The following is a 26,378-nucleotide window of genomic DNA, read 5'->3' on the forward strand; positions in this document are numbered from 1 at the left end:
ACGGCTAGCAAGGTAGGTCCCCTAGCTCTTGGCGATTTAGCGGTGGGGAGCCCCTTACATTTCCGAACCTGGATCACTGCCGAGCTAGGCCGCCAGGGGGCGATGCGAGATCTCGGTTGGAGAGCGAGGGACCAGCGGGGGGTGGGGGCGGTGGGGAGGGTGGGGAGAGGAGAGAACTGAAGACACCAAGCCGGAGACCCTGGGCTTGGGAGGGGGTGGGGTGCGTGCCGTCTCCATGGCAACACTTCCTCACGTCCTCCGGGAACTAAGCGAACGAGGCCAGGGGGCCTAACCCCTCCTGCGCGGCCCCCGCTCCAGCCCTTTGCGACAGGTACGGAGTGAGAGGGCGCGGGGCAGACAGCTAACTGGCTCACGCGGAGCCCCCTACGATGCGCTGTATGCAAATGTTATTATTTGCATATGTAAATATGCAAATAACCGGCCCCGGTCTGGGTGGCAGGTGGCAGGGAGAGGGAAGGTGTGGGAAAGGGAGCTGAAGGATACGAGGAGTTTAGGGACCTGGGAGCCCACCAGTAAGAAGCAACCTGGGGTGGCCGCTGGAGTGGGGCTGGCGGAGGGTCTTGAGCTTGACGGAGGATGGGGGAGGGTCAGCCTGGCCTGCCAGGAGATCCTCTTCTCTTCTGCCGGTTGTCTGCCAGGCCTGAGGTTGGCACCGCCTAGCAAGGTTGGCAGCGGGAGCCTGGGCACCATCTGCTGCTGGCGGGGGGGAGGGCAGAGGCTCAGCTGGGCTGGGGAAGAGGAGGGCCCAGGACGGGCGCGCCCCCCTTCCTTCCAGAAGGCCGAGGTGTGTTGGGGGTAGGGAAGCACACGGGAAAACTAGGCTCAGAATCTGGTTCGGTTTCCTGTTCCCTTTGCCCTTGACTGTCCCGGATGCCTGGGGGTGGCGATGGGGTCGTAAAGAAAGACTCAGGCAGCCCCCTTGAATCACGCTTGGGCTAGAAAAGGAGCAGATCACAAACCTCCCCCCTCCACCACCACACCCACATTAACCCTTTTGCGCCCATTCCTCCTCGGGACCCGCCCACCACAAATGTGGGGGCGGGGGGTGAAGACATATAGGGCTCTGGTCGCAACTCTTCATCAAGCGATCTGGAGGACTCAAACCCAGAGCCCCCCGATCCGAGATCCTCAAGAGGGCCCCCCCCAATGCTGAAGCAAAACCAATTTACTGGCTCATTGGGCGGCGATGCGGGTGTGGGGGTACAGAGAAGCGGAGAGAGAGGCTGTTCTCTCCCCCTACACTCGAGGGGCACCCTCCTCCCCCGCCTCGCGGAGCCGGCAGCTGTCCCTAATTAGAGCGGCGGTTTAATTGGATTTATCAGCAGTTAATAGGAAATTAAGCAAAGGGCCCGAGAGAGGGAGGGCGGGAGGAGCGGGGAGGCCGGCTGTGCCGAGCTAGAAGGCCGGGTGCTGGGGTGCCGGGTGCCAGGGTGGGGACACAAGGCCCAGTTATAGGTGAGCACCTTGGACACACCTCCCCCCAGGGCTTGCCCGCCGGTTGAGCCCTGGCCGGCGGGCAGAGAGCAGGTCTCAGGAGAGGGAGGCAAGAGGGACAGCGACCTTGTGTGAGCCCCCTAACGCCCCCACTCCTGCAAGCTGCAGCCTAGGTGATGGATGATGCTGCCTTACGCTGCAAAGGTCATAAGTCTGGGCCAAGGAGCTGACTGAATTGAAAACAGACCAAAGGAGGGGCCCGGTTACCAGGGTTCAGGACCCAAGTGGCATCCTATCCCTCCCCAGTGCCCACCCTGCTCTTAGCAAATAAAGTGCCCCTTGAAGTCAAAAGATTGGGCAACACCAGAGATGAGCCTGCCTCCTGGCTGTGTTGGGGATCCTGGGAGTCTCCCTAAGCAGCTGCCGATATGGTACCCCCCTCTCCCCCAGCTGCTGGGGTTGGGGTTGAGGCTCTGGCCAGAGTGGCCTACAGTCCACACCACCGGCCCTGTGGGCCAAGGAAGGAAGTTTGTAGGCAGTCAAGCGGGGGCACAAGTGTCCACAGCCCCAGGCATCTCCTATCACCAGAACCTCATTACATGGCTACATTAACAAGGCCTGCTTCAGGGAACGCCAGCGACCTCTCTGGCACAGTTCACCACCGCAGGGCACAGGCAGCAACTCCTGCATACGTGTGGGTAAGAAACTGAATGTGTAGGGGTAGGTGGGGGTGTCTCTGTGCTCCTGCAGATTATGGGTGTCAATGCCCCCAGGTGTGTGTGTGTGTGTGTGCGCGCGCGCGCGCCTGGTATATGTCTGTGCCGCTGAATGTGTCTTGTCCCCATTCTGCCCTCATCCCCAACCTCTAAGATTTTTGGCTGTCTAAGCCCCTGAGTGTCTGGGTGTGCATATTTGCTTTGACATATCTACCTATCTGTGCATTCTTCATGCCTGCGTGTGCCCCGCTTGTGGGCATTTCCGTGTGCCTCTGTCTGCAGAACTGTGTGAGAATCAGGAAAAGCCTCTGGTGAGTGTGTTGCTCTGGCGTCTCTGCCTGCAGGTGTGTGTGTCTTGGTGACAGTTCGTGGGCGTGTGCCTGGGTGTGAGCTTCGCAGCGGCGGCGTGTATTCGAATGACAGTGTGACGCACACACGCTCGTGTGTGTGCGCGGGTTCGCGCGCGCTTGCCAGGGTGAGTCTCCCGCCCCCCGCCCCTTCTTCTCTCCATTTCTATTCCTCTCTCCTCTCCGGGCGGGCTTGGCTCCGCGGTCCGCATCATCTCCATCCATTATTGAAGAAACAGCCGCGTCCGCTCCAATCACATCAACACCCCCCGCCCCTCTCGGTTCTGCTCGCCCCGCGGCCCCTCTGGGTGCTGGGGAGCGGGGGAGCTGCAGCGCGGCGGGGGCGCCAGGCAGGAGCGGGCTCATGACCCCGTGCCCCGAACAGGGCCAGGCATCGGGACGCCGGGGTCCCCGGCGGAGAGTGCTTTGCATAAACAGATGGCGCGGGCGTCTTTGTCTCGCTGGTTTGCTCGCCGGGCGGCTCCTGGCTCCGAGGCTGTCTGGCTGATGCAATCATGATCATCTCAGGGCCTCGGGACCCTGCGCCCTTAATAGTGACAGAGGGGGCAGGGGCCCCGGGCTCCCGAGCAGATGCTGGGTACTGTGTCTTCTCTCCAGGGCGCCCCCTCCACGCCCCACTGCAGCAGAGGAAAGACGGAGGCCGCACGAAGGTGACAGGAATGTGGAAGTGACTGGGAAGGGGACGCTGGGCAGTGCCCCAAGGTGTCCCCAGGCTGTCTCGTTGGACTGGTGCAGACCCCCAGGGGCAGCAAGCCAAAGAATAGTAACAGAACTGGGAAATAGGAAGGGGGAGACAGAGATAAAGAGAGTGACAGAGAAAGAGAGACAGCGAGGTAGAGAGATGTAGAGGGAAGGAGAGACAAACACAGGCAGACACAGAAACAGATGCAGAGGGACAAAGCCAAGTAAAGAGAGCTGCAGAGGGAGAGACAGACAGAATGAGAAGGAAAAGAGACAGTGACAGACGAGGCCTGAAGAAGGGGCAGAAAAAGGGCAGCCAGAGACTGGATCAGGCAGGGTCGCAGGGGAGACTCAGAGCAGAGACGGAGCCCCAGGCATCTTGGGACACCCAGCCTGGCGAGAGGAACCAGCCTGAACCTGGGGTGCCCGCGGCTGGCGAGTTGGGAGCTTCTGCGTCCCTTCTCCTTCCTTCCACTCGGCCCCACCTCACACAGAAGAGTGGAGGCTGCAGGACCCACTACCTTGGCGGCGGGAGTGGCAGGAACCGCGTGCCGGCAGGTACCGACCCGCCTGGCCCTAACTTACCTACTCGAAAGCCGCGGAGCGCAGGGCCGGCGCGGTCCGACAGGAGGCGCCCGAGGCACCTCCCCTAAGCGCTTGAGAGCAGCTCCGCCTCCAGGGGGCGCCCGCGCCCACGGCCCCGCTGCCAGCTCTCTCCCTCGAGCCCAGCTGCTTTTGACATTCAGCTCCGCCAGAGCGCGGATTAGCGTCCTGTGCAGTTTAGCGTTCAGAGTTGGATCCCAGGGGGGCACCCGCTTGCCCCCAGCCACGCCTAATCCGCAGCTAATGACTTCTGCCGGCTCGGTCAGCATGACCTGAGTCCTTCTGGTGGTAAAGTGCGGGATGGTGGGAAGAAATGGGATCTGGAGCCCAAGTTCCGTGTCTCAGCTCAGTCCCAGAGACCACAATTCAGAGATGGGAGGGGACTTAGAAATAGGGTCACAGAGAAGGGGACAGAGACAAGTACCAGAAGCAGGTGAAGGGTCAAGGAACCCCAGAGAGGCCAGAGCAGAAGTAATGATATAGTAAGAAACTCGGAGAGCAAGGGCAGAGGCCCAAGGCAGGAGGATCCCCAGCGGCTCTAGGAAAGAAGCGGAGCGGAGAGTCCAGAATGTGATAGGCTCAGGTCACTGGACATCACAAGGAAGAGCACCGGAAGACAGGCAAGGGCCCAAGAAGCTAAGAGGCGTGACGCAGGAGCCAGACATCCTTGTCTGCGTCCTGGCGCCCCAGCTGTGCCACTCAGAGCCAGATGTGCAGCCCAGCTGTGTGGCACCTCAAGCTCCAGGATTAACTTTTAGTTCCAGAGGCTGGAGGGCTAGGGGGCACAGGTGATAGGACACTCCAGTCCCTGACCCAGCCCTGGAGGTGCGAGTGCTCAGGGAGGGCCGGGCTCTGCTCTGCTCCAGGCCCTGACACCCCGTCAGTCCCCCTCCCCTGCCCCCCACACACGTAAGCACCGAGTCTCTGTCTCTTTGTTCTCCCCGTGTCTCTGACACTTTATCTCATTATCCGCCGGAGGGAGGCGGAAAGCCCAGGACCCCGCAGCCTAATTACAGCCGAGCTTGTCAGCACAGGAGGCGGGGGAGGTATCAGTGAAAGGAGGGTGGGGAAGAGGAAGAGGACCCACAGGAAAGGATGCCTCGTCCGAGAGGCCCAGCGGTGGGTGCAAAACTCGACCCTGCCTGGACACCACGGGGTCCTGGAGTGGAGAAGTGGGGCAGCTCTGTAGGATGGGTAGCTGCGCAGCAGGGAGGGTAGAAGTTAGCATAGTAGTGGGGAGAGGTGATTAGGGTTCAGCTCCTGGGTCCCTTGGATCCCAGTTCCTCAAAAACAGTGGCAATGAGCCTTCCCACCCTGACAACATAGCACACACCTGAGTTGGTTGTGCAAAGGGAGGAAATCGCTCTATACCTCTCTCTGTCTTGTTCTCATCCCTCCTTCAACATCTTTTCTATCTTTCCTTATTTCCTTCACTCCATTTGCTTTCTCTCTATCACAGCCAGAGGCATAAAGTGGCTTCCCTGGATGGCTCTCCACCTTCACCCCCTACCCAAGGTAGGCAGAGGGAAAAAGTCTCTCAAGCCCCTAGACTTTAATAACTGACTTATTCTATCCTGAGCCAGATTTATGATAATGCCTGGCTCCCCTGTTCTCCAAACACTATTCCAGGCCAACCACAATACAACTTGGAAAAACTGCCCAGACTAGAGCGGCTGGGGCAACTTTAGTTCTGTCGGTCTCTCTGTCTGCCTCCTCTTCCCACTATCCTGTGGAGGGAGACAGAAGCAGAGTCCCCAAGACCTGACAGCTCCTGGGTGGCTCTCAGGGTATCAGGGAAGCTTTGCAGATACCTTCACTCGTCACCAACCCCTCCTGGTCCTCCCTGTGAACACTCCACATCTGTGCTTTGCCGGAGGCCTGTCTGTCCCCTGGTGAGTCCTTTCTCCCACTTCTGGATCCCCCCTCAATCAGTCTCTGGGTCAGAGTCTGAGAGGCCTCTCCCTTGGACCAGCCCAAAGCCCAAAGCATGATAGTGTCCCATGGACCAGGACTGGAGGAGCAGAAATCCCTCTGCTCCCTAACAATCTCCCGGCTGAGAGATGGGAGGTGGAGTGAGTCTGAGGAAGCAGCCAGGCTGGGCTGGGCTGGGCTGGGCTGGGCTGGGCTGGGCTGGGCTGACCCCTCCCCAGAGTGGGGCGGGACCCCAGGAGGAGCAAGGGAGTAGGGCCGCTGGAGAGGACCAGACACTGGAGAGGCGATATGGCAGGAACCAGCCTTGGAGCCCGCTTCTACCGGCAGATTAAGAGACATCCTGGGGTGAGTTTGGTTCCAGGAGCCATGATTCTATCTCCTAACTCTCTGGATGCCTCTGCAGCCCCCAAATCTACCAGTATCCTGCCTTCCCCAATGCTCCTAATCTTTCTCCAGGGTGCCTTCAATCTATGTCTGCAATATGCCCCCTCACCCCCATGTTCCTTGAATCTAGCTCAGACAGGCTCACTGTAGGACGAGGGCAACTATGGCAGGAAATGTGGTGTGGGAGGGTGCAGGTCCCTGCTTCCAGAGGGGAGGGAGCGCCAGACCCGGGGTGGGGGTGAGCGAGAGCAGAAAAGCTTGTAAAGGGCGATTGGGAGGGGGGCCAACCCTGAAAGTGCCCTCTGTCTTCCCCACAGCTTATCCCGATGATTGGCTTCATTGGCCTGGGCATGGGCAGCGCTGCACTCTACTTGCTACGGCTCGCCTTGCGCAGCCCGGACGTCTGGTAAAGCCCTGGCTTGGGTCACAGTAAGGGGTCCTGGGTTGGGCAAGATGGGGTAGGAATGCCTCTCAGGGACGGTGGGAATAAGAGGTCCTGGTGGAAATCCCCAGGCATCTAGGGGCTGGAGCCAGCTCCTGACCTGGGAGGCCCCCACCTCCCCTAGGGCCCACCCGACTGACTGACCGCTCACTCCTCCTCACTCCTTGGTGGCTCAAGAGTAGGCCAGCTTTGGGTTGCAGAACTTATACCGGCCTGGTTACCATGGCGACGTGGCTCTGCTGCCTCCGCTGCCGCCGCCACCGCTGGCAGCCTTTGGGTACCTCTATCTTGCTGCCCAAGCACGGTGGAGTGGGGGTGGCTGGGTGAGCTGTTGGGGGTGCTTCTGGGGCCAGGGCTGCGGGGAGAGATGGGCTTCAGGGAGATGCCAAGCCCCGCCAGAGGTGGAATTTGTTGTCTCAATTCGAGGCACATCACTGCAACCCCAGCACCTTGGGATTTCTGCCTGATTCCCACCTCTCTGCTCTGCAGGGCTAACCTAGGGTGCTAGGGAGCAGGTGGGATTCCTTGGGCTAGGTTGTCAGTCTGTCACCTGGCCCCACACTGACAATAGTGACAGCCTTCTTGTCTCCCTTGTCAGCACCCAATAACGCGCCCCCTCCTGTCTCAGTCTCTGGGAAATGGACCCCTACAGAGAAAGGGGTGCTGGGGTGGGGGCAGAGACCCTAGATGTCCCCTTAGCTCCCAGAGAGGAAGCCCTAACCCTCCTCCCTCTCTACAGCTGGGACCGAAAGAACAACCCAGAGCCGTGGAACCGCCTGAGCCCCAATGACCAATACAAGGTACTTGCCAGTGGCTTTAGGGTTGCACCTCCATCCGCTCATCTCTTGATCCCAGCTCCACAACCCCTGACCCCCAGCAAAGGGAGGCCTGGGCACTCAGTGCAACCCCCCTTTCTCTCCCATAGTTCCTTGCAGTTTCCACTGACTATAAGAAGCTGAAGAAGGACCGGCCAGACTTCTAAGCCTGGCAGCAGTGCACGTCCATGTGAACCACCAGCCAGCCTACTCATTTCTTCCACTCTCCACCCTCCACCCCAGGGCGCCACTCTAGCCACCCTGTCCAGCTCTTGCTTACACAGGCCGGGTTCCCACGAGGAGGGGAGGTAGCCCCACCCCCAGCCTCTTCCCTCACTCCCAGCAGCGGAAGCGCCTCTGACCCTCAGCTTGAGTCTCACGAGGGGGAGGGGGAGCTAGGAGGGCAGGCAGCATCCTGGTTGACCTAAAAGGGCCATGTCAGCCCCTCTGCCCCGCTACCCGGGCCTCACAGGGTGTGGTGTGTATGCTACGTGTTGAGCGTGGCCTACGTGAGCCAAGAGCAAGCAGGGGCCTCTGATTGCCAAGTGACGTGGCGGGCCCCATGTTAGCCCAGGCTCCAGGCGCCAGCCCAGGGGCGGTGCTGCCCTGACTCGACTGGGCTCGACTGGGCTCGCCCCTGACAGCCCAGCCAGCTTGTGAGGATGCACCTACGTCCCTCTGCGCAGCTCGCTCCTCCTGGTGCCCAAGCCCGCTGCCTCTCGTGCCAATGGGCACCCCCTCCTGCCTCACACCTGGGCCTCTCCCTGCCTTCCCCACCCCTCCCTTGCCCCCCTCCGTCCCCAGGGATCAAACAGAAGCAGCCGTGGGCAAAATACAATTTCATTTAACAAATTGAATTTGCTGCGCCTGCTAATCACGTCTGGTGTCGGCTCTGATCAGAGACAGAGAGGAGGCTGCAGCCCCGGGGGTCCTTGTGGTGGTGGTGGGAGGGAAGGGAGGAACACGTTGAGGGAGACAAATCACCACCTGGCCCAGGGGACCCCTCCCACAGTAATAGAAGCTCAGAGCAGGTTAGCATTTTATTAGATAAAAACGGAAAGGAGGGTGCCAACCCACCCCTTCCTCTGGCTCACAACGGGAACTCCCCCTCCCCAAGAAAGAGCAGGGAGTCTATAACACTGAGATAATGGAAGCAGTTAGGGCAGAAAGCCCCAAGCCGCCTCCTTCTAAGTCTTGTTACAAGAAGAAACCTTCTTGGCTACAAATTCTGGGAAGGGGAACCACACCTGGCTTTTCCCCTAAGTGGGAGGCCTCTCCTCCTCCAGCAAAAAATTGGCAGATAAGCAGCCCCCCCACCTTGCCACTTGTCCAGATTGGGGGAAGAGGAATAAAGGTCAGGCTGTGGGCCTCATTTCTTAGATGCCTTCAGCGCTCATCAAAACCAGGCATGGGGAAGGCCCTGGCAAACTGCTCCACCCTTTGCCTGAGGTCAGCCAGCCGATGACTTGTTTCTGGGTCTTTGAGCAAGAAGGATTTGAAATCCTGGAGTTTGGCTAGAGAGGAGTGAGGGAAAAAAGTGGCGTCGGGAAGGCTGTTAGATCAGCTAGGGGAAGGGGAGACAGCGACTGCCAACTGGCTGGCTGGGGTCAGGGTCCTGCCCACTCACCGGTCCTTCTCTTCACTTCCAAGCCAATGTTGACGCCTTCATCGATAAAGTCCACAACTTTCCGGAAGTCATCCTCGCGGAACTGTCTTGAAGTCAGAGCTGGGGCCCCTGGGGAGTCAGAGGAGGATCAGCACAGCCCAAGCGCACCCGGCAGCCACCCTTCCCCCCTGGTACCCCAGGTCTCACCAAGCCGCAGGCCCCCAGGTGTGATGGCGCTTCGATCTCCAGGACAGGTGTTCTTGTTGGCCGTGATGGATACGAGTTCCAGCACCCGCTCAGCTCGAGCCCCATCAAGGCCCTTGGGCCGCAGGTCTACCAGCACTAGGTGGTTGTCAGTGCCACCTAAGGGCGGGCAGTAAGCGGGAAGTGCTGAGTCCTGGGCCTCTGCCCGAGATGACAGAGGCTCTCAGCAAACCCCATGGCTCACCAGACACCAGCGAGTAGCCTCGCTCTAGCAGGGCATCAGCCATGGCCCGCGCATTCTTCAGGACCTGCAGGGAGTACTCCCGGAACATGGGGGTGCGGGCCTGGAGATAAGACAGCAACGCTGTCACCTTAAGTCCTGCCCCTTCTGTTCCTCCACCCCCAGCACAGTTGTGACCCCATCCCAGTCCCCTCCCACCCTGGCACTTCCCTTCCACCAGCTCCAACTTCAGGTGCAGGGTCTGAGCCTCCAGGCCCCACCCCGCCCACCCCACAAGAGTAGGCTCCTTTACCTGCTTTAGGGCCACAGCCACTGCAGCAATGGCATGGTTGTGGGGTCCCCCCTGCAGGGATGGGAACACAGCAAAGTTGATTCGGTCCTCAAATGTGTAAGGGATCTCTTGGCCAGTCTTGGGGTCCACAGCTCGCACCCCCTTCCGGAAGAAGATGAGTCCTGACCTGTGTGGGAGATAGGTGATCAGAATCTAAGGTGAAAAGAAAGGGCAAGGGGGCGGGAAGAGCAAAGCCAGTGGGCCCGACCCCTGCGGGCTATCAGAGTCCAACATAGTTGTGTTTGGTGCCCTGGACTCCAGGGGTTGAGGGGAGGAGCCCTCACCTCCACCCCCAAACCCTCTGCCATGGAATTGCCACCATGGGCAAGAGAAAAACTCTCATAGACACGGCTTCAGGTAGGAATGAGTTCCTCTCTGCCCTGGAGGTGGGGCGTGAAGGAAGGGAGAGGCAAGTCCTGACCTCAGGGGAGCCTGACCTGGCCCCGCGAAGGGTCTTGTGAGTGGTGGTGGTGACAACGTCCGCATGCTGGAAAGGTGAGGGGATCACCTTGGCAGCCACCAGGCCACTGATGTGGGCCATGTCTGCCAGCAGGTGTGCCTTGACCTCATCACACACCTGGGCGGGTACAGAGACAGGCCTCAGCCTGGGGAGGGCCCACACAGGCCTGCCCCAGGGTGCGCCTTCTCCAGAGTCTCCCCACCACCCCTGAGGGAGGGGCCGTGCTCCAGCCCTCCACCAACCTCTCTCATGCGGGCGTAGTCAATGAGGCGCGCATAGGCACTGGTACCGGCTATGATGAGTCTCGGTCGGAAGAGCCGAGCAGTGAGTGCCAGCTGGTCGTAGTCAATGAGGCCGGTCTGGGGCTGGACAGACAGAAAGCTAAAGTGGTAAGGAGAAAGTGGGCAGCTCCTCACAGCTCCCTCCCCACACCCTAGAGCACTCACATTCAGCTTATAGGGCATAGACTCGAAGAAGATGGAAGTGGCGGAGATCCGCTTGACATCAGACATATAGCCATGGGTGAGACTGGGAGGGGAGAAGAAAAAGTCAGGTTCAGAGTGGAATAACTCCCAGACTTATCCACTCCCTTCCTGCCCCACTCCAAAGGCCTCAGTCCCTGGAACACAGCTCCTAGCAGGTACCACCCTCATTGCTCTGTTCACCCTGTGCCAGGCGCTGATTACTAGGGTCTTATCATCCTCATCCACTGTAACTCGCAGGACAGGGAAAGGCCTGTTCCGTCTGCACAGAGCACAGTACGTGGTCCCACGCCCACACTGCCCAGAAGCCCATCACCCACCCCATCCATACTCACTGGCCCCCATCAGGCAGGTCCAGCCCCATTATTCGGTCATGAGGCTGCAGAAGAGCTGTGTAGGCAGCCAGATTGGCTGGGGACCCAGAGTAGGGCTGGACATTGACTCCCCACTGTGCAGGGTCCAGGTCAAAGGCCTCCAAGGCCCGGCGCTGACACAGCAGTTCAATTTCATCCACTACTTCAGCTCCCCCGTAATATCTGCAATGGGATGGGGGCATATCAAGGCACAGAGAAAGGGATCCACCATCCCCCTGGATCAGCAGCAAAGGACTGGGAAGGCGACTCCTCTATACACACTAGGAGGGGGCAGGCAGGTGTCCCCCACTGGGAGCACCATCCCTGAGGCTGTCCTTCAGCCTCCTGGTGCCTAGCCCTCACCTCTTGCCAGGATAACCCTCCGAGTACTTGTTGTTCAGACAGGACCCCAGGGCCTCCAGCGCAGCTCGGCTGCAGAAGTTCTGGGGTGGGGGAGGGGCAATGTCAGAAGGTATTGAGCCCCCTTCCCTGGACCCCACAGCTCCACCCTGCTAGAGCCCCAGGCCACAAGGAGGAGCCGGGTTCTGCAGAAAGCTCTGTTCATTTAGGGTTCCTTGCCAGGCCTGGGGCAGAGCCAGAGGCAGCATCCTCAGAAATCCTGCTGCTGTGATGTGTGACAGGTCCCCAGCAAGGCCACCTGTCCACTCAAATCTGTGCTTCTAGGCTCCTCTTCCCTCCTGGGATGGAAGAGGGACCAGACTAGAATGTAGGAGCCCCAGAAGGCTCTGGAAGCTTTTGTTTTTTAAACATTTTTTATTGATTTATAATTATTTTACAATGTTGTGTCAAATTCCAGTGTAAATCTGGAAGCTTTTTAATGCCCCCATCCCATAATCCAGTCTGGCCCTGCCTTTGCTTCAGATGACAGTAGGAAGAGAATGAGATGAGGCCCAACAGGAAGGCCCTGAGTCTGAAAGGGAGAGCTGGAGAAATAGCAGGAAGATGAGCTGTTACTTCCAGCACCCACAGTGGCCCAAGCCCTGGCCCCTCTCCCCAGGCCTCACCTCTGAGGCAATGAGCTCCAGGCCACGACATTGCCTGTCCTTCTCTCTCCGCAGTAGCTCCCACATTTCAGGATCACTGTCTGATAGACTCTCCTGGCCTGACCAGCCCCCAGTTGCTTCTCCAGTTGGAGTCTGGGCTGCTTCGCTGTGCTGGCACCTTCTGACCATCCCGACCAGCTGACCACATCTCTGCAGAGGCTAGGGGAGGAAAAGCCAGGGTCAAATAAAAACTGCCCAGACAAAAACATTCAACAACCCTCAGCCATGCTCATCAGGCCCTCAGGCTCCATATCCAGCAGCTTGTTGTCTAGTCAGTTTGTTCTAGTTCTTACCACCCCCACATCCACTTTCAAAAGTCAGTTCTAGAACCAAGGTTGAAATCAATGTCCAGGGGGTGGTTTTGATTCGGTCCATTCACCTCACCTCAGAATCTCCCTCCACCTTTGCCCATGAACCACTCTGAAAGCATCAGGGAAAAGTCTGTCCACTAGAAGCATATGTGTCTGAACAGGGGCAGTCCCCACCCACAGGAACATACAGTTTTCCTGCAGAGGCTTCAGAGGATACCCCTGTGGGGGGCAGCGGGGAGGCAATCAAGCTGGCAAGGGTTAGGGCAATGGCTGTACAGGTGATTTCCAGAGCAGTGGATGTGGGCAGGTAGCCCTTAGCAACCCCTGGGGAAGAGGTTGGGGGTGGAGGGACTGCTGGCAGGGAAGCCAGAACCCACATGTTGTACTTTGGGCTCCCCACTCTTTGCACCTCCTTCCAGCCCACAGAGTCACAGGACCCCTGATGCAAGCAGGAGTGCACAGTTGCATCATCCGCATGGCTCAGAGCTTGCAAGACTCAGCTCGCCAGGCCAGGCCAGGAACCCCACTCGTGGGCCAGCATAGGTTCCCTGGGGGCATCCAGTGCTGTTTTCTTCCCTAATGCCACGTCAAACGGGCGGTCACAAGGCCCTGGGGCGTCTGGTTCCCGTAATGCGGACGGGCCACAATCATCGTGTGCACACTTAGGGTCTCAGGGATCCTCTAGTTGCACATCCTCCTTCCGGTCCCCCAAGACCCAGACCACGTGGGTGGAAAAGCCAAGAGAACGCCAAGTTTGTGAATGGAAGCTAGAGTAGGAAGGGAGCTTACTTTCTACTGATCACCCAGTCTCCAGAGCCTCGTTCTTACCCGAGTCGCCCAGAACAAAGAGAAAGGTAGCATCGCAAACTGAGGTCAAGGCCGCAGGAGGTCGACGCCGCAGGAGGTTGAGGCACTAACTCCGGCCAGGGCAAGTAAGGGGTTGGAAGAAAACTGACAGAGGGCGCATGCGCGAGAAGAGCTACCAGGAAGCTACCGAACTAGGGAGGGGCCTACGCATGCGTGAGCCAGTCCCTTTATATGGTCTTTTGGGAATTGTAGTTTTTCCCCCCTCTTCTTCCGTTTCATTTCCCGTCTACAGCCCCACGGTCAGAGGCTTTTGCCTGAAAGAAAAGAGATCCAGTGCCGCCCCATCTCCTCACTGTCCTGAAGCTCTTCAGGGGTATTTTTTTGTTTCGTTTTGTTTCTGATTTTCTTGTCTGTTGTCCATACTGCAACCATTCACTGGGTGTCTACTGAGTACCTAGCCTTATTAGGCTCTCTTCCCAATACAAGCTAGAGAGCTCTGGTGCACTGGAAAGCACCCTGGTTTGGAAGAGTGAGGGACCCGAGTTCAAGTTCCAGCTGTGGGAAATTAACTAGCAAATTAACCTCACTTGTAACTCAATAATAAAATAACATGTGGTGGGGATTAAATGAGGCTGTGTATGTAAACATGCTCTGGGATGAATTGTCCCTCCTCATCCTCCCAAACCTGCCTCCTCTGTGGCCATCCTCTCCTTCCCTGGGACATCTGGGAGCTGAATGAGGTGCCCGCTTCCTGTCCTTGCACATGTTGAATTTTGCTTTGTGATGGGTACCTATTCACCATTGCTGCCCCAGCAATCAGTGAGCTTTCTTTGTACCCTGGGGCTATAGATCTTTGGAACTGGAACTGGAAGGGATATTCCCTCTTGCCTGACTTATCTGGACTCATTCTTTGGGCAAGGGACTCATGGATCCCTCCAGGAGTAGATCCCCAAACCTAGGCAGCAGAACTGACTGGGAAATGTGACAAATATATGAGCCTTTCCTCAGAAGTTCTAGTTCAATGGCTTTTGCCCATTCACACTGACACACAACAAAACCTCCCCTTGGTGATTCTAATAAGCAGTGGTTTTGAGAACCATTGCCTTACATAGCAATATTACATTCATTCATTCGGCCAATATATTGAGCTCCTTCACCATGCCCAGCATGCCATAGCCTTGGAGGTATCAGAATAGATCACTGATGGCTGGGACATCAAGAGGTGAAGGGGTACAGGTGGGTATGGCTCATGCTTAGCATGCATAAGGTCCTGGGTTCAATCCCCAGTACCTCCATTAAAAAAAAAAAGAGGTGAACAGGTAACAAAATGCAAATGCAACAAGTGCAGTTACAAGTAGGGGGACCTCACTCTGCTCCCAGATATCCAAAGAGGAAGGGGAGGAGGAGGAGAGGATGGCAGAGGAGGAGTCAGGTTTGTGAGTCAGAGGAAGAGGAGGAGGACAATTAACTGCAAAGCCTGTTCACTTGCAAAGTCTCATTTAATCTTCAGAACACGCTATTTTATTATTGCTTTACAAATGAGGAAACTGAGGCCCAGATGGGCTAACTTGCTAATTCCAGTCTTCCCAGTTGGCTCTCATATCAGACCTCAGAAGCTCCACCCCCTCCACCCTAAGCTGTAACCTCCTTCTCTCCCATTCCAGCCTCAGGTGTTTTCGGGTCTTTCCAGAAATAATAGGCTTGGTGCTGGGAGTTTGCTAGGTTCTCCTTCCTCCAATCTCTGACCGAGAACTACTTCCCACCTCCCTCCTCCTTTCAGTTGATACTGTTATCCATCCATCCATCCATCCATCCATCTATCCGGTATGTATTTTCTCCTTACTGACTTTTCCCTCCCAGGCCCGCCTGTATCAGACTCACCTCTGACTCAGTTTCCCGCTGGAGCCAGTAGGCAATCCTCAGGAGAACACTGCCCTCTCCCAGGCGTACCTTGACCCAGGACTCAAGGCGAAGGAAGGCTGAAGACGAGGTGTCGTTCTGTGCCTCAGCTTGTCGGTATATCCTCTCTCGCCCCAGTCAGGGGTCCCGAGGGGAGGGGGGCGGCTGAGCTTGTGAACTGCTAATGAAGCCGCAGCCAATTAACGCTCGGGCCAGGGTTGGGGGCGGATAAAATTAGCAGCCGCGTCTGCAGGAGGGAGCTGGAGGCGGGGGTGGGGAGGGTGGGCAGCTGGCGGAAGGGGGCCTTGTTTGTGTTTGCAGACGGCAAGCAGCAGCGGCGCGGCCCGGCTCTCCAAACTCGAGCTTGTCCCTTCCCCCACCCCCTCGTCTCAGGGCTCCTTCCCTCCCTCCCCCATTGGTCTGCAAACTCAGCGCCCACGAAATTAGGAAGGAAAAGGAAGATCGATGACTCCAGATGCCGCAAACACCGTTTCCCCTCCCCCCCACCTGCCTCCTCCCGCCAGCTCCGCGGAGCTTAGCAGGTTGTCAGTGCTCTGCCTACGCCGTCCCTGCATCTCCATCCCATTCAAAGCCTTATACCTCCTCCCCTAAGTAGTCCCAAATAGTCCGCTGGTGGTGCCCTTTCAGGTCTAATCCCCATCCTAATTGCAGCAGCTGCACATGGCCCACACCTGGGAGGAAAATCCTCACCCCAGGCAGGGCTCTTATCCCAAGGGTCTCCTCCACGTGTATCTGATGTGGTCTTGGATGACCTCCAAGGTGCTAGCTCTGTCAATATTTGCCTCGGTTTCCCCAGGAGCTGCGGTGGGAGGAGGCCCTGGCCAGACATAAATCCACACCACCACCCCACTTCCCTACAAAGGTCTCACACAGACGCGTATTGGATTTCACTTTATTTTGTTCCCTTTCCCGTCTGTTTTGGCGTTAAATAAATAAATAAAATCACTGAGAGGAAGCAGCCGGAAAGGTGGAGCAAGACGGCAGGGACAGGAGGGAGGCGGGCAGAGGGCAGGGGCCCGAGTCAATCGCCTTCGCCCAGGAGTTCTGCTTCTGCTACCCTAATTATTGGGGTTTCGGGGAACGGGAGGGACTGGCATTCGGCAGGCAGAAGGATAACGGGATAGGCTGCGGTTTACAAGACCTTATGGTCTTTACATGGGCACAGGGTGGGGGACAAGCGCCAGGGGGTAAGGAAGTCACGGTGGGATGAGGGTGCCAGGCCAGGCGTTATTAAAGCTGTGGGCAAAGGGAGAATCCAGCCCAGCGCCAGCGGCGTAAAGCGGACTCAGTGTGGACGCAGGGGACGCTGGGACCGCCTCCAAGCCCCACCTATTCTGGAGCTTCGCTCTTTCCCCTTCACTTTGGGTTGTTCTGTAGCCAAGGGAGCTACCTTCAGCCTTGTGGGCACCCCCACAGAGAAAAGGGGGCGCTCGCCAGCCGATGGTCCCTGGGAGGGCTGTTTCTCTCCACGCCCAGGCTGGAAGTTGTGGATGTGGGCACAGGGAGGGGTCCCACTTAGGGAGCTGGGGATTTGGCGGGAAGCTCAGGGCCCGGGCGAGGGCGGGTCGCGCTATCCAAAGTAGGGGTGCTCGCTCTGGAAGTTATAGTCTGGGCACACCTTCTGCACCAGTTTGTAGTCAAAGCTGAGAAAGGAGACGAAAATGCAGATGACTTTGAAGGGCTTGGCACAGAGCCAGGCGGCCTGGCTCTGCGTGTGCTCAGTGAAGCACACCTGCGATGGGTCGTACAGGCACGGCCGGTGCTTGCGCGCGCGGTTCGTCTTCTCATACTCCACGTGGCAATTGAAAGCGCGTGACTCTTTGGCCCCGGGCACTCCCAGCGCGCCCCCGAGCGGACCCGCCAGCGCGCCCCCGAGAGTGCCTCCTAGCCCTGGCCCCGCGGCCGCAATCCCCAGCGGGGGCCCCAGCCCAGGGAGCACCCCCTCCAAGGCCAGCGTAGACTGCAGCGGGTGGGGGGCGGGCCCCGGCAGCCAGACGCCCTCGAACTCGACGCGCTTGGAGGGCGGCACGATACTGACGCTGAGGTTGCCCAGGCTGGATGAGTTATGGCGGAAGTACACGCTGAAGGTCCCGTTCACGTGGTCCACAATCTTACCGGTCACCAGTAGAGAGAACTTGAGGGTGTGCACCCGGAAATAGAAGTCCCCCCAGCCGAAGATCTTTTTGGCGCGGGCCGCTTTGATAGACGGCTTTCTCTTGGTGCGCTGCGCGGGCGCCCCCGCCGCTCCCTCCCGGGCTAGTGCTCCAGTGTGGTTAGCGGGCCAGGCCCAGCTCCAGGCGCGGGCGGTGCCCAAGCCCTCGGAAGACCTCGGCGGTGCCGGGAGCTGTTGCCCAGGGGCGCCCCCTCCGGCCGCGGCGGGGCGCAACTCCAGGTACTGCGGCCTCCCGGATTCTGGTATCTGGGCAGTGACCGCCTGTAGATAAAGAGGAAAAGAGAGACCTTGGGGTTGTCTCTGGCCACCCCGCCAGGGCCACGCAGACCCTTATCCACAGCCACTAGGAGACCAAATGGAATCGGGCCGTACGAGGCAGTGGCTCAGGAAGTGCGTTCTGGAGTGGACCTGCAACCCTTTCAAGCCATGTGGTCTAGGCCTCAGTTTCTACACCTATGAAATGACGTTGAGAATCCTTGTGTTCTCACAGAACTCCGATGAGAACTGATAAAGTCAAAAAAGCCAAAGCCAGTGTGGGTTTGAATAGGGAGTGTGGAGCTGTGGGCCTGGGCTTGGTTGGGAGTAATGGACCAGGGAGAAGCTGAACTGAAGCAAGTGAGGCCATGACCACTGCCAATGTCCAGTATCAATAAAGAGTGAGACCTCCCAACACCCTGCCGAGCCTAAGGCACCCCCCCCCCACACCCTCTTCTCCCTTGCCAGGAGGGGCAAGGGAAACCGACGGAGCTGAGGGCAGTGGAGAGGCTGGGCACTGTGGATTGAGGTTTGAGGGCTACGCCAGCACCCCTCTCTGCCTCCAGCGCTCCTAATGTGGGGGATGCCGCCTGGTGGTCCTTCCCTGGGCTGGGACGGGGCTGGAGGACCGCCCCTGCCCGCCCCTACTCGTCTCCTTGCGTCTCAGGTGGCGGCCGACCTAGGAGACGGTGCGGGCGCGAATACAAGATGGATCGAGAGGCGGGAGCGGCCGGGCCAGGCCCGGGCCATCAATTATCTGGGGCGGGGGTGGGGGGTGGGGGGTGGCCGGGAGTGAAGGAGACACGCGCGCGCGCCCGCGAGAGGAAGAAATATGGAGATGCCGCTCCAGCGAGGGGAGCGGGAGGGAGAGGAGCCGTGCGTGTCAGAGTGTGTCAGTCAGACTGTGCTGGCTGTGGCCGTTTACCGTGGCCCTTACTGCGTGTGGGTTCTGACTGGGGGGAGGGCGTACCGTGTGTGTCAGTCTGGGATGGTTGCGTTTCTGTTAGCCTGAGAGGGTTGTGTGTGTGTCTGTCTACCTGGAGTGATGACTGTGTATGTGTGTGTGTGTGTGTGTGTGTGTGTGTGTGCATGCATGGACGCATGCACGGGCACACTCAAGTCTCAACCTATGGTGATGAGTACGTATGTGTCTGGCTGGGGTATAAAGTACACAGATTAATACACATTATAAATTTCATGGGCCAGAAATAATACGAAAAAAGATAAAATAAGGAACCAGTGATTGTATGGAAGTATTTCAGGAAAATGGGGCACAAGGGTATGGCCATGTCCCAGGTCTCAGGCTGCGCATGGTGGCTGTACGTGTGTGTGTATTTGTATGCCCCTGTGTATCAGTCTCAGGAGGTTGTATGTCCGCCTACTTGTGGTGGCTGAATGTCTATCAGCCTGTGGTGGCTGTGCATATGTGCCTGAATTGGCTGTGTCTATGTTGTTCTAAGTGAGGCTGTGTTTCCGTTTGTGGTAGTTGTGTCTGTGTGGCTGGTGTGGTTGTATGCCTGCGTTGGCTGTATGTCTGAGGGTGGCTGTGTGTGATTCTCTGAGGGTGTCACTTTTCCTGTGTGAGCTCCTATTATCTTCTGTCCATGTGTCAAGCTTTATCCCAAGGGTGTGTGTCAGTGTATCCACAATGATACAGTAAGTGTGGTCTCATCGTGTTCCCCTGGGGGGGTGCATATGTGTGAGTTGTTTATGAATGGTCCCTGGGGGTCCCACACTGGCCTGCAGGATGAGCTTTGGGTCGATAAAGAGGCGGGGCAGCATGGGTGTCCCCCTCTGCACACACCCATGTGTCCACACCATGTGTCCACAGGGGACAGGAGCGGCAGAGTCGAGCTGCTGGGCTAGAATCTCCACCGCCTGGTCCCCATCCCCGCAGCGCTGCGATCCCGGGTTATTAATGCCGCCGCCACCCGCTCGTCATACATATTTATCGCCCCCCTCATTCCTCCTCCCGTCCATCTCTCCTCCCAGCTCAGGTGAAGGGGGGCGGGGGTGGCAAGAGTGATTGACTCAGACAGACAAGCATGAGCTGGCAGCTAACACCCGGAGGGTGGGCCTCAGAGGGGCTGGGGGGAAGGAGTCCTAGGCCACAGTGGGAGGGGGCAAGGGCCTCCCTGGAGGAGAGGCCAACACCCTTAAAGGTGGGCTTAGAGAGAGCAAGGCCTGAGCCTCGGAGAGGACATTGGAGGAGGGAGTGTGTGAAGCTTCCAGGGAAAGTCCAAGGATGGTTCGGGGGAGTCATTTGAACTCTGACACCTAATCTCCTCACCCCTCTGGGCCCAACCACTAGCTCTTTCCAGGGACATCCTTCAGTCCCTGACTCCTGTGCCTCTGAGCCACCCCCTCCCAGCACACCCCAGCAGCACCCGACATCCTGCACCCAGCCCAGGACCTGTCGACTGCTTCAGTCCAGACTCCTTCCAGACAAGGGCTGGGAGGAGGAAGGAGGTTTGGCTGGGCCGTCAGGGGTGCTGGGTGGCCCCCCCCCCTCTGATCCCAGACAAATTGCTATCTGCGCTTCTCTGATCCTGGCAAATCCCGGGGCTTTGGGCACCCACACCCCCCACCGGCTGCTGGAGACAGCCAAGATAAAAGGGAAGAGTTGGGGGGGGCGGCCAAAGCGACCTTCGGTGGGGGGGTAGCTCAGTGGGGGGGGGGGGCGAGAGTCTGGGAGGAAACGAGCCGAGAAATGGGAACATGGAATAAAATAAAATCCTCCCTCTGGCTTCCTTGCTTGCACGCTCGCTCTCACTCTCCCTCTCTCGCTCTCCCTCTCACTGTTTTTCCATCTCTCTCTCTCCCTTTCTCTCTGATTCTTAGTCTCTTTTTTCTCTCTCTTCCTCACTCTGTCTCTAATTTTCTCCTTCTGTGATTGTTTTTCTCCCTATTTCTTCTGACTGTCTCACTGTGGTTCTTTCCCTCTACCCTTCAGATTGTGTCTCCAACTGTGGGTGGGGGTGGGAGAGGAAAGCAGGGGGATCAGGGGGCCTCTTTGCCCAGAAGCTGTGGTGCTGTCCCTCCCCCTTGACAACTGAGAGTGGGAGCCGGGTGTTGTCCAAGGAGGGGTCCCCCTGCTCCAGAGCTGGTTTAATTAAGCTAATTGGGCGCAGTGACATTTGTGGAGGGGAGAGGCTAGCCTGGCTGTCGGCTTGGGGGGCGGAGGTGTGCGGTGGCAGTGGAGGGAGGGTGTGGGGTGTGGGGTGCACTTCACTAGGCGCCTCCAGGCCCTAGCAGGGCGGGAGCCGAGCCAGGAGTGCTTTGCCCCCAAGGCAGCGAGCCCACGCATTGGAGGGGAGTTGAGGCTGCATTTTGCTGCTGAACAAACTCCACCGGGTGGGGGAAAGGGGCTCTTGGGGATGGGACCGCTGGGAACAGAGAGAGGATCAGGCTGTCAGCCCCCCAGCCGCATTGCAGGGCGCACCTCCCCCAGGCCTCCAGACCTGTCGGTGGCTTCTCTCCTGCTGCGTGGGTCAGGCGGGGCCACTCAGGATTCTGACTGGGGGAGGGGACGGCACCCCGTTGCTGGGGAAAGAGGAGTGCTCCAGGCCTGGGTTGAGGAAGGGTAGGGAATAGCATACTGAACCCTTCCACCTAGAAGGAGGCGGGGGGCACCGCAGTCAGGGCTGGTGGAGTAGCCAGGGTCTGGCTGGGAACCAGGGATAGAAATGGGAGTGAGGACAGAGGTGAGATAGACAGGACAGGCTGGGGTGAGGATTGAGACAGAGATGGAGGAGGACTGGGTTGGAGACTCGGCAGGCACAGGTATATGGTGCAGAGAGAAGGATGGAACAAGGATAGGCATGGGGACAGGGATGAAGAGGAGATCAGAAATGGTGGACAGGCATTGGGCAGAGGCGTAGCCAGGAGAACGAAAATGGGGGAACAGGATGGGATGGGAACTAAAATGGGGAGGGGAGGACAGGGATAGTAGATGAGGGATGGGCGTTGGGGAATGGCAGGAATGAGAACGGAACAGGGACTGGGAGAAGGGGATGGGGGCCTGATGGGGGTGGGAACGGAAATCAGGGATGGGAAATGATTATTGGGCAGAAACAGGAGTGCTGAGGGATGCAGAGACCCAGGAGTTGGGGAATGTTAATTGGGACTGGGGGACAAGAAAGGAGATAAGAGAGGAATAGGGAGACAGGAGCTGAGGACAGGTATGGGAGACAAGTCAGAGGAAAAGGCAGACGGGCAGGATCAGGCTACAGGAGGGGACCAGGCAAGTGGAGGCAAAGATACCTCCTTCCAGACCCTAGTATAGCGTGAGGGGGCGGGGACCGCTGGTGGGGCGGGCTCTGCCCTTGGGCCGGGCGCCCCCTCCCCCTCAGCCCCGCCTGCCCGCCTGCTCTTGGCCTGCAGCGCGCAAGGCTCACCGTTATCTGAATTTTGATTTTATTTTATTTTATTTTATTTCCCTGCTTCCTAGAGCCGGCGCGGTCCCCCCGGGAACGGCCGCCCCCCGCCCCGCGCCTCACTTTATTATTGCAATAAATGTGCCTATAAAGGCGTGGGCTCCGGGGCGCGTGGGGGGGGGGCGGTGGGAGCCGCGGTGCTGGGATGTAATTTCCCGAAGCCGGAGCCGGAGGGGGAGTGGGCGGGGTGGGGGTGGAGGAGGGGTAGGCGAGGGAGAGGGGGAGACTCGCCAATTTCCAGCGCTCAAGGCAGCGCTCCCTGCTCCCCATCCCCGCCCCGTTGCTCGTTCCCACCCCTCGCCCCGCGACTCCCCACTGCACCCAGCCACCCTTGAGCCCTGGGGCCCCTCCCCCATGACCGACCCTGCCCTCTCCCAGTTACCCTGACCCCTTCCTGGACTCCGCCTATGTGGAGTTCCAGGGCTCTGTCCAAAGTTCCGCATCTCCTCGACAATGACTTCATCTCTGACCCCTATGATGTCCCCTCCACTTACCTGGTCTCGTAGAACGTTTATCTCTCCCCTTCCCAATGACTCCATCCCTGACTCCAGTGACCCTTCTTTACCTTGTTTCGGTCCCCCAATTACCTCACCTCTTCCCTAATCACCGTGTCCTGGGCCTCCAGCTCCTCCCCCACCCCAACCCCAAGGCCGTGTAAATTTTTCTTTCATCGGGTACTCCCTCCCATACTCATAGACTCTGGCCCAAGGGATCAATCACAGTGTCCCCCTCTCATGCCTCTGGCCCAGCTGCGGCCCCTGATTACCCCCAAATCCCCGCCAACAGCTCTGGGCCCTGGCCCAGGCTGCGCGTGCCTAAGTGGCCCAGCCAGAGATTAGCTGGGGGGCTAAAGGGGGGTACAGAGGCAGGAGGGGGTGGCTAGATATGGGGATGGGGCCAGCCAGGGCTGAGAGACTCGCTTCAGCCTAATCCTTCCCAGAGGCAGGCTAGAGCTGGAAGGTCCCACAGGGCCCCGCCCCTGCCCTCCCCTAGCTAATTAGTGATTAGTGATTAGTGATTAGTGACTATTGATCGCCTGCTGCTTCTCCCAGTAGGCAGCTGCTTTGGCAAGGGGTGGGGAAGACAGAGACAGACAGGGAGAGGAGTCAGAGACCACGTTAGAAAGATCCTGAAGAAGACTTGTGCCAGAGCCCTAGAGGCAGTGGAAACCAAGAGTCACAGGCCACCATAGATCGGGAGCCAGAGCAAGGAGGAAGAAGGGAGAGAGATCCTGGAGGAGGGGCAAGTGAAGAGGATGGGAGAGGCAGGGTTGTCAGCACTGGACAATTAGGGTTTCTCTGTAAACTCTCCCCCACCAGCCTCTTACTCAGTGTCAACCCAGTGCCAGCTCTGGCACTGAGGCAGCCCTAAGCACACACACACAAGCCACACTCAGATACACGAACGCATCCTGAAGATCACAATCCCATACCCACACACAAATGCACTTGAAACCACAAGAATGCAGACACACACTCGCAAACCCCAGGGACACATCCAGACAACACATACACCCCAACACACAGATGTGCACAAGAGACCCACCATGTGAGGCATGCACATGTGCACACACCATACTCACAAGTGCATGCAAGCACACACAGATAGGTACCCGGACACACTCCTACACACACTCCAAGCACAGTTGTACATATTCATACATCCACAGTCTGTATGTACAGGTAAACACAGTTTCTCGCATGCACGCAAGCTGGACTAAATGGCAGATATTCTCCCCCATGGACTCTAACACAGAGGCCCACAGCTGCAGCTCTCACACATTCAGATAGCTCCCCATCGCTCACATCCTCATGCTTATTCTCCCTCAAGTCTCCACCAGATGTTTCATTCCCCTTCAGGGGGCAAAGGAAATTAAACCAGATCTGTCCACAGGGGAGTTTATTTGACGGGGAGAGTGGAGAGGAGAGTAGGGAGGAATTAGAAAGAAGGGGTCAGGGATACTATCCAACCCCACCTCCTCTCCCCCAGGCCTTCACACCCGGGTGGGTTGTGGGGCACAGATCTCCTCCCGCAGCGCTCTATAGGCAGAGCTAGGCAGCAAGTCCAAAAGAAGCTCCTGCCAGTGGAAGTAGTTTTTGTGGAGGGGGCTCCTCTGCCCACCTTCCAGCCCCTCAAGGTCACCAGGCGGGCTTATGAGAATCAAGGAGCTCCATCACCAGCCTCATTAGGGCAGCCCCTGCCCTGCTGGAGCTGCTGAGTGCGATCTGGCTGACTGATGGGAGTCCAAGTGGTTGGGGGGAACTACACCCCTTCCAGACTCTGCAGGGGCTGGGGGTTAGGGTGCAGGGAGTAGGGAGCAACCTATCTGTCCCCCAGTCTAGGTAGATCACAGCTGGGGTGCAGGAAATAGGAAAGTTAGGGATAGGGGAGCTGATGGAAAAAGACAGGGGTCCAGGGCCTGGGTCCCCATTGTGGGACTCACAGCGGGACACAGATGACTGCACTGTGAAGCAGGCACTTGCATTCACCCCTTGAGAGCAACACCGCACACCACATCAGCATACACACGCATCCTGGACCCCAGTACTAGACACCTGAGCCCGGCTGCCCCAACACAGGCACGCACACAGGTGCACACGCTGACCCACACTTTCCATATCAGCACACATGAGCACACCGTGTACACGAGTTGAAGCCTCCAAGTTAGGAGGGAGGCAGATCAAGTCTGGGCCCCCTTAGCTTCTGGGTCCTCGCTCTGGAGCCTCAGGGAAAGAGGCAGCCTGGGAAGGTGGGGGCGAGGAGGGGGCGGGAGGAGAGACTCTCCTTTCAGACAGCCCCGACTCCCTACCCGCCGGGCGCGAGGGGTGTGTCTGTGAGGTTGTGCAGGGGAGATGGTGTCTCCGCGGGAAATGTGATGGGAGACCGTAGCCAAGTTCGACCGTCTCTGTGTGAGTCCGTGTGTGCGCGCGTGTGTTCGGGCCGTGTATGCTTGGAACACAGGGCCCACCTGGCATTGTGACAAGAGCAGAGGAGAGAAATGGGAAGGCGGGGGTGGAGGGGTGGAAGGACAGACAGCGAGGAAGGCGAGAGAGGTTGGCGCGGAAAGACGGCAAGGCTGACACTCTGCTGGCTTGTCTGTCTGTCTCGCACTCCCGCTCCGTCTGGCGCACTCGCGGGTCTGGCTTCGTCCCCCTCCCCCGCCGCGCCAGGAGCGGGATCCGAGGCGGGCCTCCACCCCGGCACCCACCCCGACCCTCGGCCAACTTGCCCTGGAAGAGCGCCTGTCCGGAGCGGGGAGTCTGTCTGTCCGCCTCCCCCACGCCGCACAAAGTTGGGACGCTGCGCGCGGGGGCGGGGCGGGCGCACGCAGCCCCTCGCACTCTGGGACCTCTGCGGCCGGGACCCCCGCTCGCGCTACCGCCGTGCTGCCCTTACCTTCCTCAGGAGCCACGGGCCAAAGAGCAAAAGAAGCCATTCCGGGAGCAGCCGCATCTTCCCGGGTGGCCGGGCGGGGCGAGTCCCGGGCAGGCGGGAGTCGGGCCTGGGGGCGAGGGGCCCGGGCCGGCGCGCCACGGGGCGGCTGCCGGAGCGGCGGGAGCGGGCGGCGCGGCCCGCGGACTGAGCGGCTAGAGGAGCGGAGCGCGGCGCCGGGGGCGGGGCGCGGGCGGGGGAGAAAGTTGGGTCGGACTCGGGCGGGCGGGGGGGGGGGGCGGGGCTCCGCGGCGCTCCAATCCCGGCCGCGCCCCGCGCGCCCCCTCCCGCCCAGCTGGGGGCACCGAAGGTGACTTTCACCCCGGCACGCCCCAGACACGCCCCCGGCCCAGGTGCGAAGCGGAGAGGGCTGCGGGGCTCAGGGACTGTGGACCCGAGAGGCTGGGTCTGTGCGCCGCTGAGGAATAGGGCCGGGCGTGGGGCTCGAGGCTCCGGGACCGTGGCCCCCGAAGCGGGGCGCGACGGAGCAGGAGCCCCGCGAGGCTCAGCAGCCCAGCAAGACCAGGGACCCTCGGAACTCCGGGTCCCTTCGATGCTCTGGGCCCAGGTGGGTCCGAGGCAGGAGCAGGGCAGGGGCCGAGGTGAGGGCGGGCGGGGCCTCGGGCGGCTGCCGCCGCGCGGCGCTGACGGGGATGGATGGGCGCCCCGCGGCTCATTCGGCCCGGAGATGAGAATCATTGATCACGGACGGAAACCCCATCACGTCTGTCAATAGGGCTGACAAACGGCGCCCGCCGCCCCTACACCCTCCCTCAAGGCACCTCCGCGGTCTCAGGACCCCTCCGCTAGACCGGCGGTTCACCTTTGCCCCTTGCCCCGCACCGCTGACCCCAGCATGTCCCAGAGCGTCCCAGCGGGGGGCGGAGGGGTTGGGCAGGAAGTACCC

The 26,378-nt window shown here is 59.1% G+C and overlaps 3 protein-coding genes and 2 long non-coding RNA genes across 5 annotated transcripts; 3 read left to right on the plus strand and 2 right to left on the minus strand.

The window, feature by feature from the left end:
* Positions 1 to 1,932: 1,932 nt before the first annotated feature.
* LOC135322406 (uncharacterized) lies at positions 1,933 to 5,932 on the plus strand. Its single transcript, XR_010382963.1, has 3 exons — positions 1,933 to 2,153; positions 2,516 to 2,646; positions 5,283 to 5,932. It is a non-coding gene; the product is annotated as an uncharacterized LOC135322406 (long non-coding RNA).
* A 31-nt stretch (positions 5,933 to 5,963) lies between these two features.
* Positions 5,964 to 8,227, plus strand: NDUFA4L2 (NDUFA4 mitochondrial complex associated like 2). Its single transcript, XM_010990986.3, has 4 exons — positions 5,964 to 6,100; positions 6,457 to 6,545; positions 7,321 to 7,381; positions 7,507 to 8,227. Exons 1-4 carry the CDS (start codon positions 6,044 to 6,046, stop codon positions 7,561 to 7,563), a joined length of 264 nt encoding a protein of 87 aa, XP_010989288.2. The 5' UTR covers positions 5,964 to 6,043; the 3' UTR covers positions 7,564 to 8,227.
* A 196-nt stretch (positions 8,228 to 8,423) lies between these two features.
* SHMT2 (serine hydroxymethyltransferase 2) lies at positions 8,424 to 13,404 on the minus strand. The gene is made up of 12 exons (XM_031462264.2): positions 13,277 to 13,404; positions 12,099 to 12,296; positions 11,437 to 11,516; positions 11,056 to 11,256; positions 10,685 to 10,766; positions 10,481 to 10,603; positions 10,216 to 10,355; positions 9,740 to 9,905; positions 9,451 to 9,550; positions 9,210 to 9,365; positions 9,024 to 9,131; positions 8,424 to 8,910 (listed from the first exon to the last, which is right to left on the minus strand). Exons 1-12 carry the CDS (start codon positions 13,307 to 13,309, stop codon positions 8,783 to 8,785), a joined length of 1,515 nt encoding a protein of 504 aa, XP_031318124.1. The 5' UTR covers positions 13,310 to 13,404; the 3' UTR covers positions 8,424 to 8,782.
* A 1,577-nt stretch (positions 13,405 to 14,981) lies between these two features.
* On the plus strand, positions 14,982 to 16,124 carry LOC116156302 (uncharacterized). The gene is made up of 2 exons (XR_004140048.2): positions 14,982 to 15,271; positions 15,476 to 16,124. It is a non-coding gene; the product is annotated as an uncharacterized LOC116156302 (long non-coding RNA).
* NXPH4 (neurexophilin 4) lies at positions 16,053 to 25,613 on the minus strand. The gene is made up of 2 exons (XM_064491163.1): positions 25,436 to 25,613; positions 16,053 to 17,609 (listed from the first exon to the last, which is right to left on the minus strand). Exons 1-2 carry the CDS (start codon positions 25,490 to 25,492, stop codon positions 16,746 to 16,748), a joined length of 921 nt encoding a protein of 306 aa, XP_064347233.1. The 5' UTR covers positions 25,493 to 25,613; the 3' UTR covers positions 16,053 to 16,745.
* Positions 25,614 to 26,378: the final 765 nt, after the last annotated feature.

This window comes from Camelus dromedarius, chromosome 11, assembly GCF_036321535.1.
Source record: "Camelus dromedarius isolate mCamDro1 chromosome 11, mCamDro1.pat, whole genome shotgun sequence".
NCBI lineage: Eukaryota > Metazoa > Chordata > Mammalia > Artiodactyla > Camelidae > Camelus > Camelus dromedarius.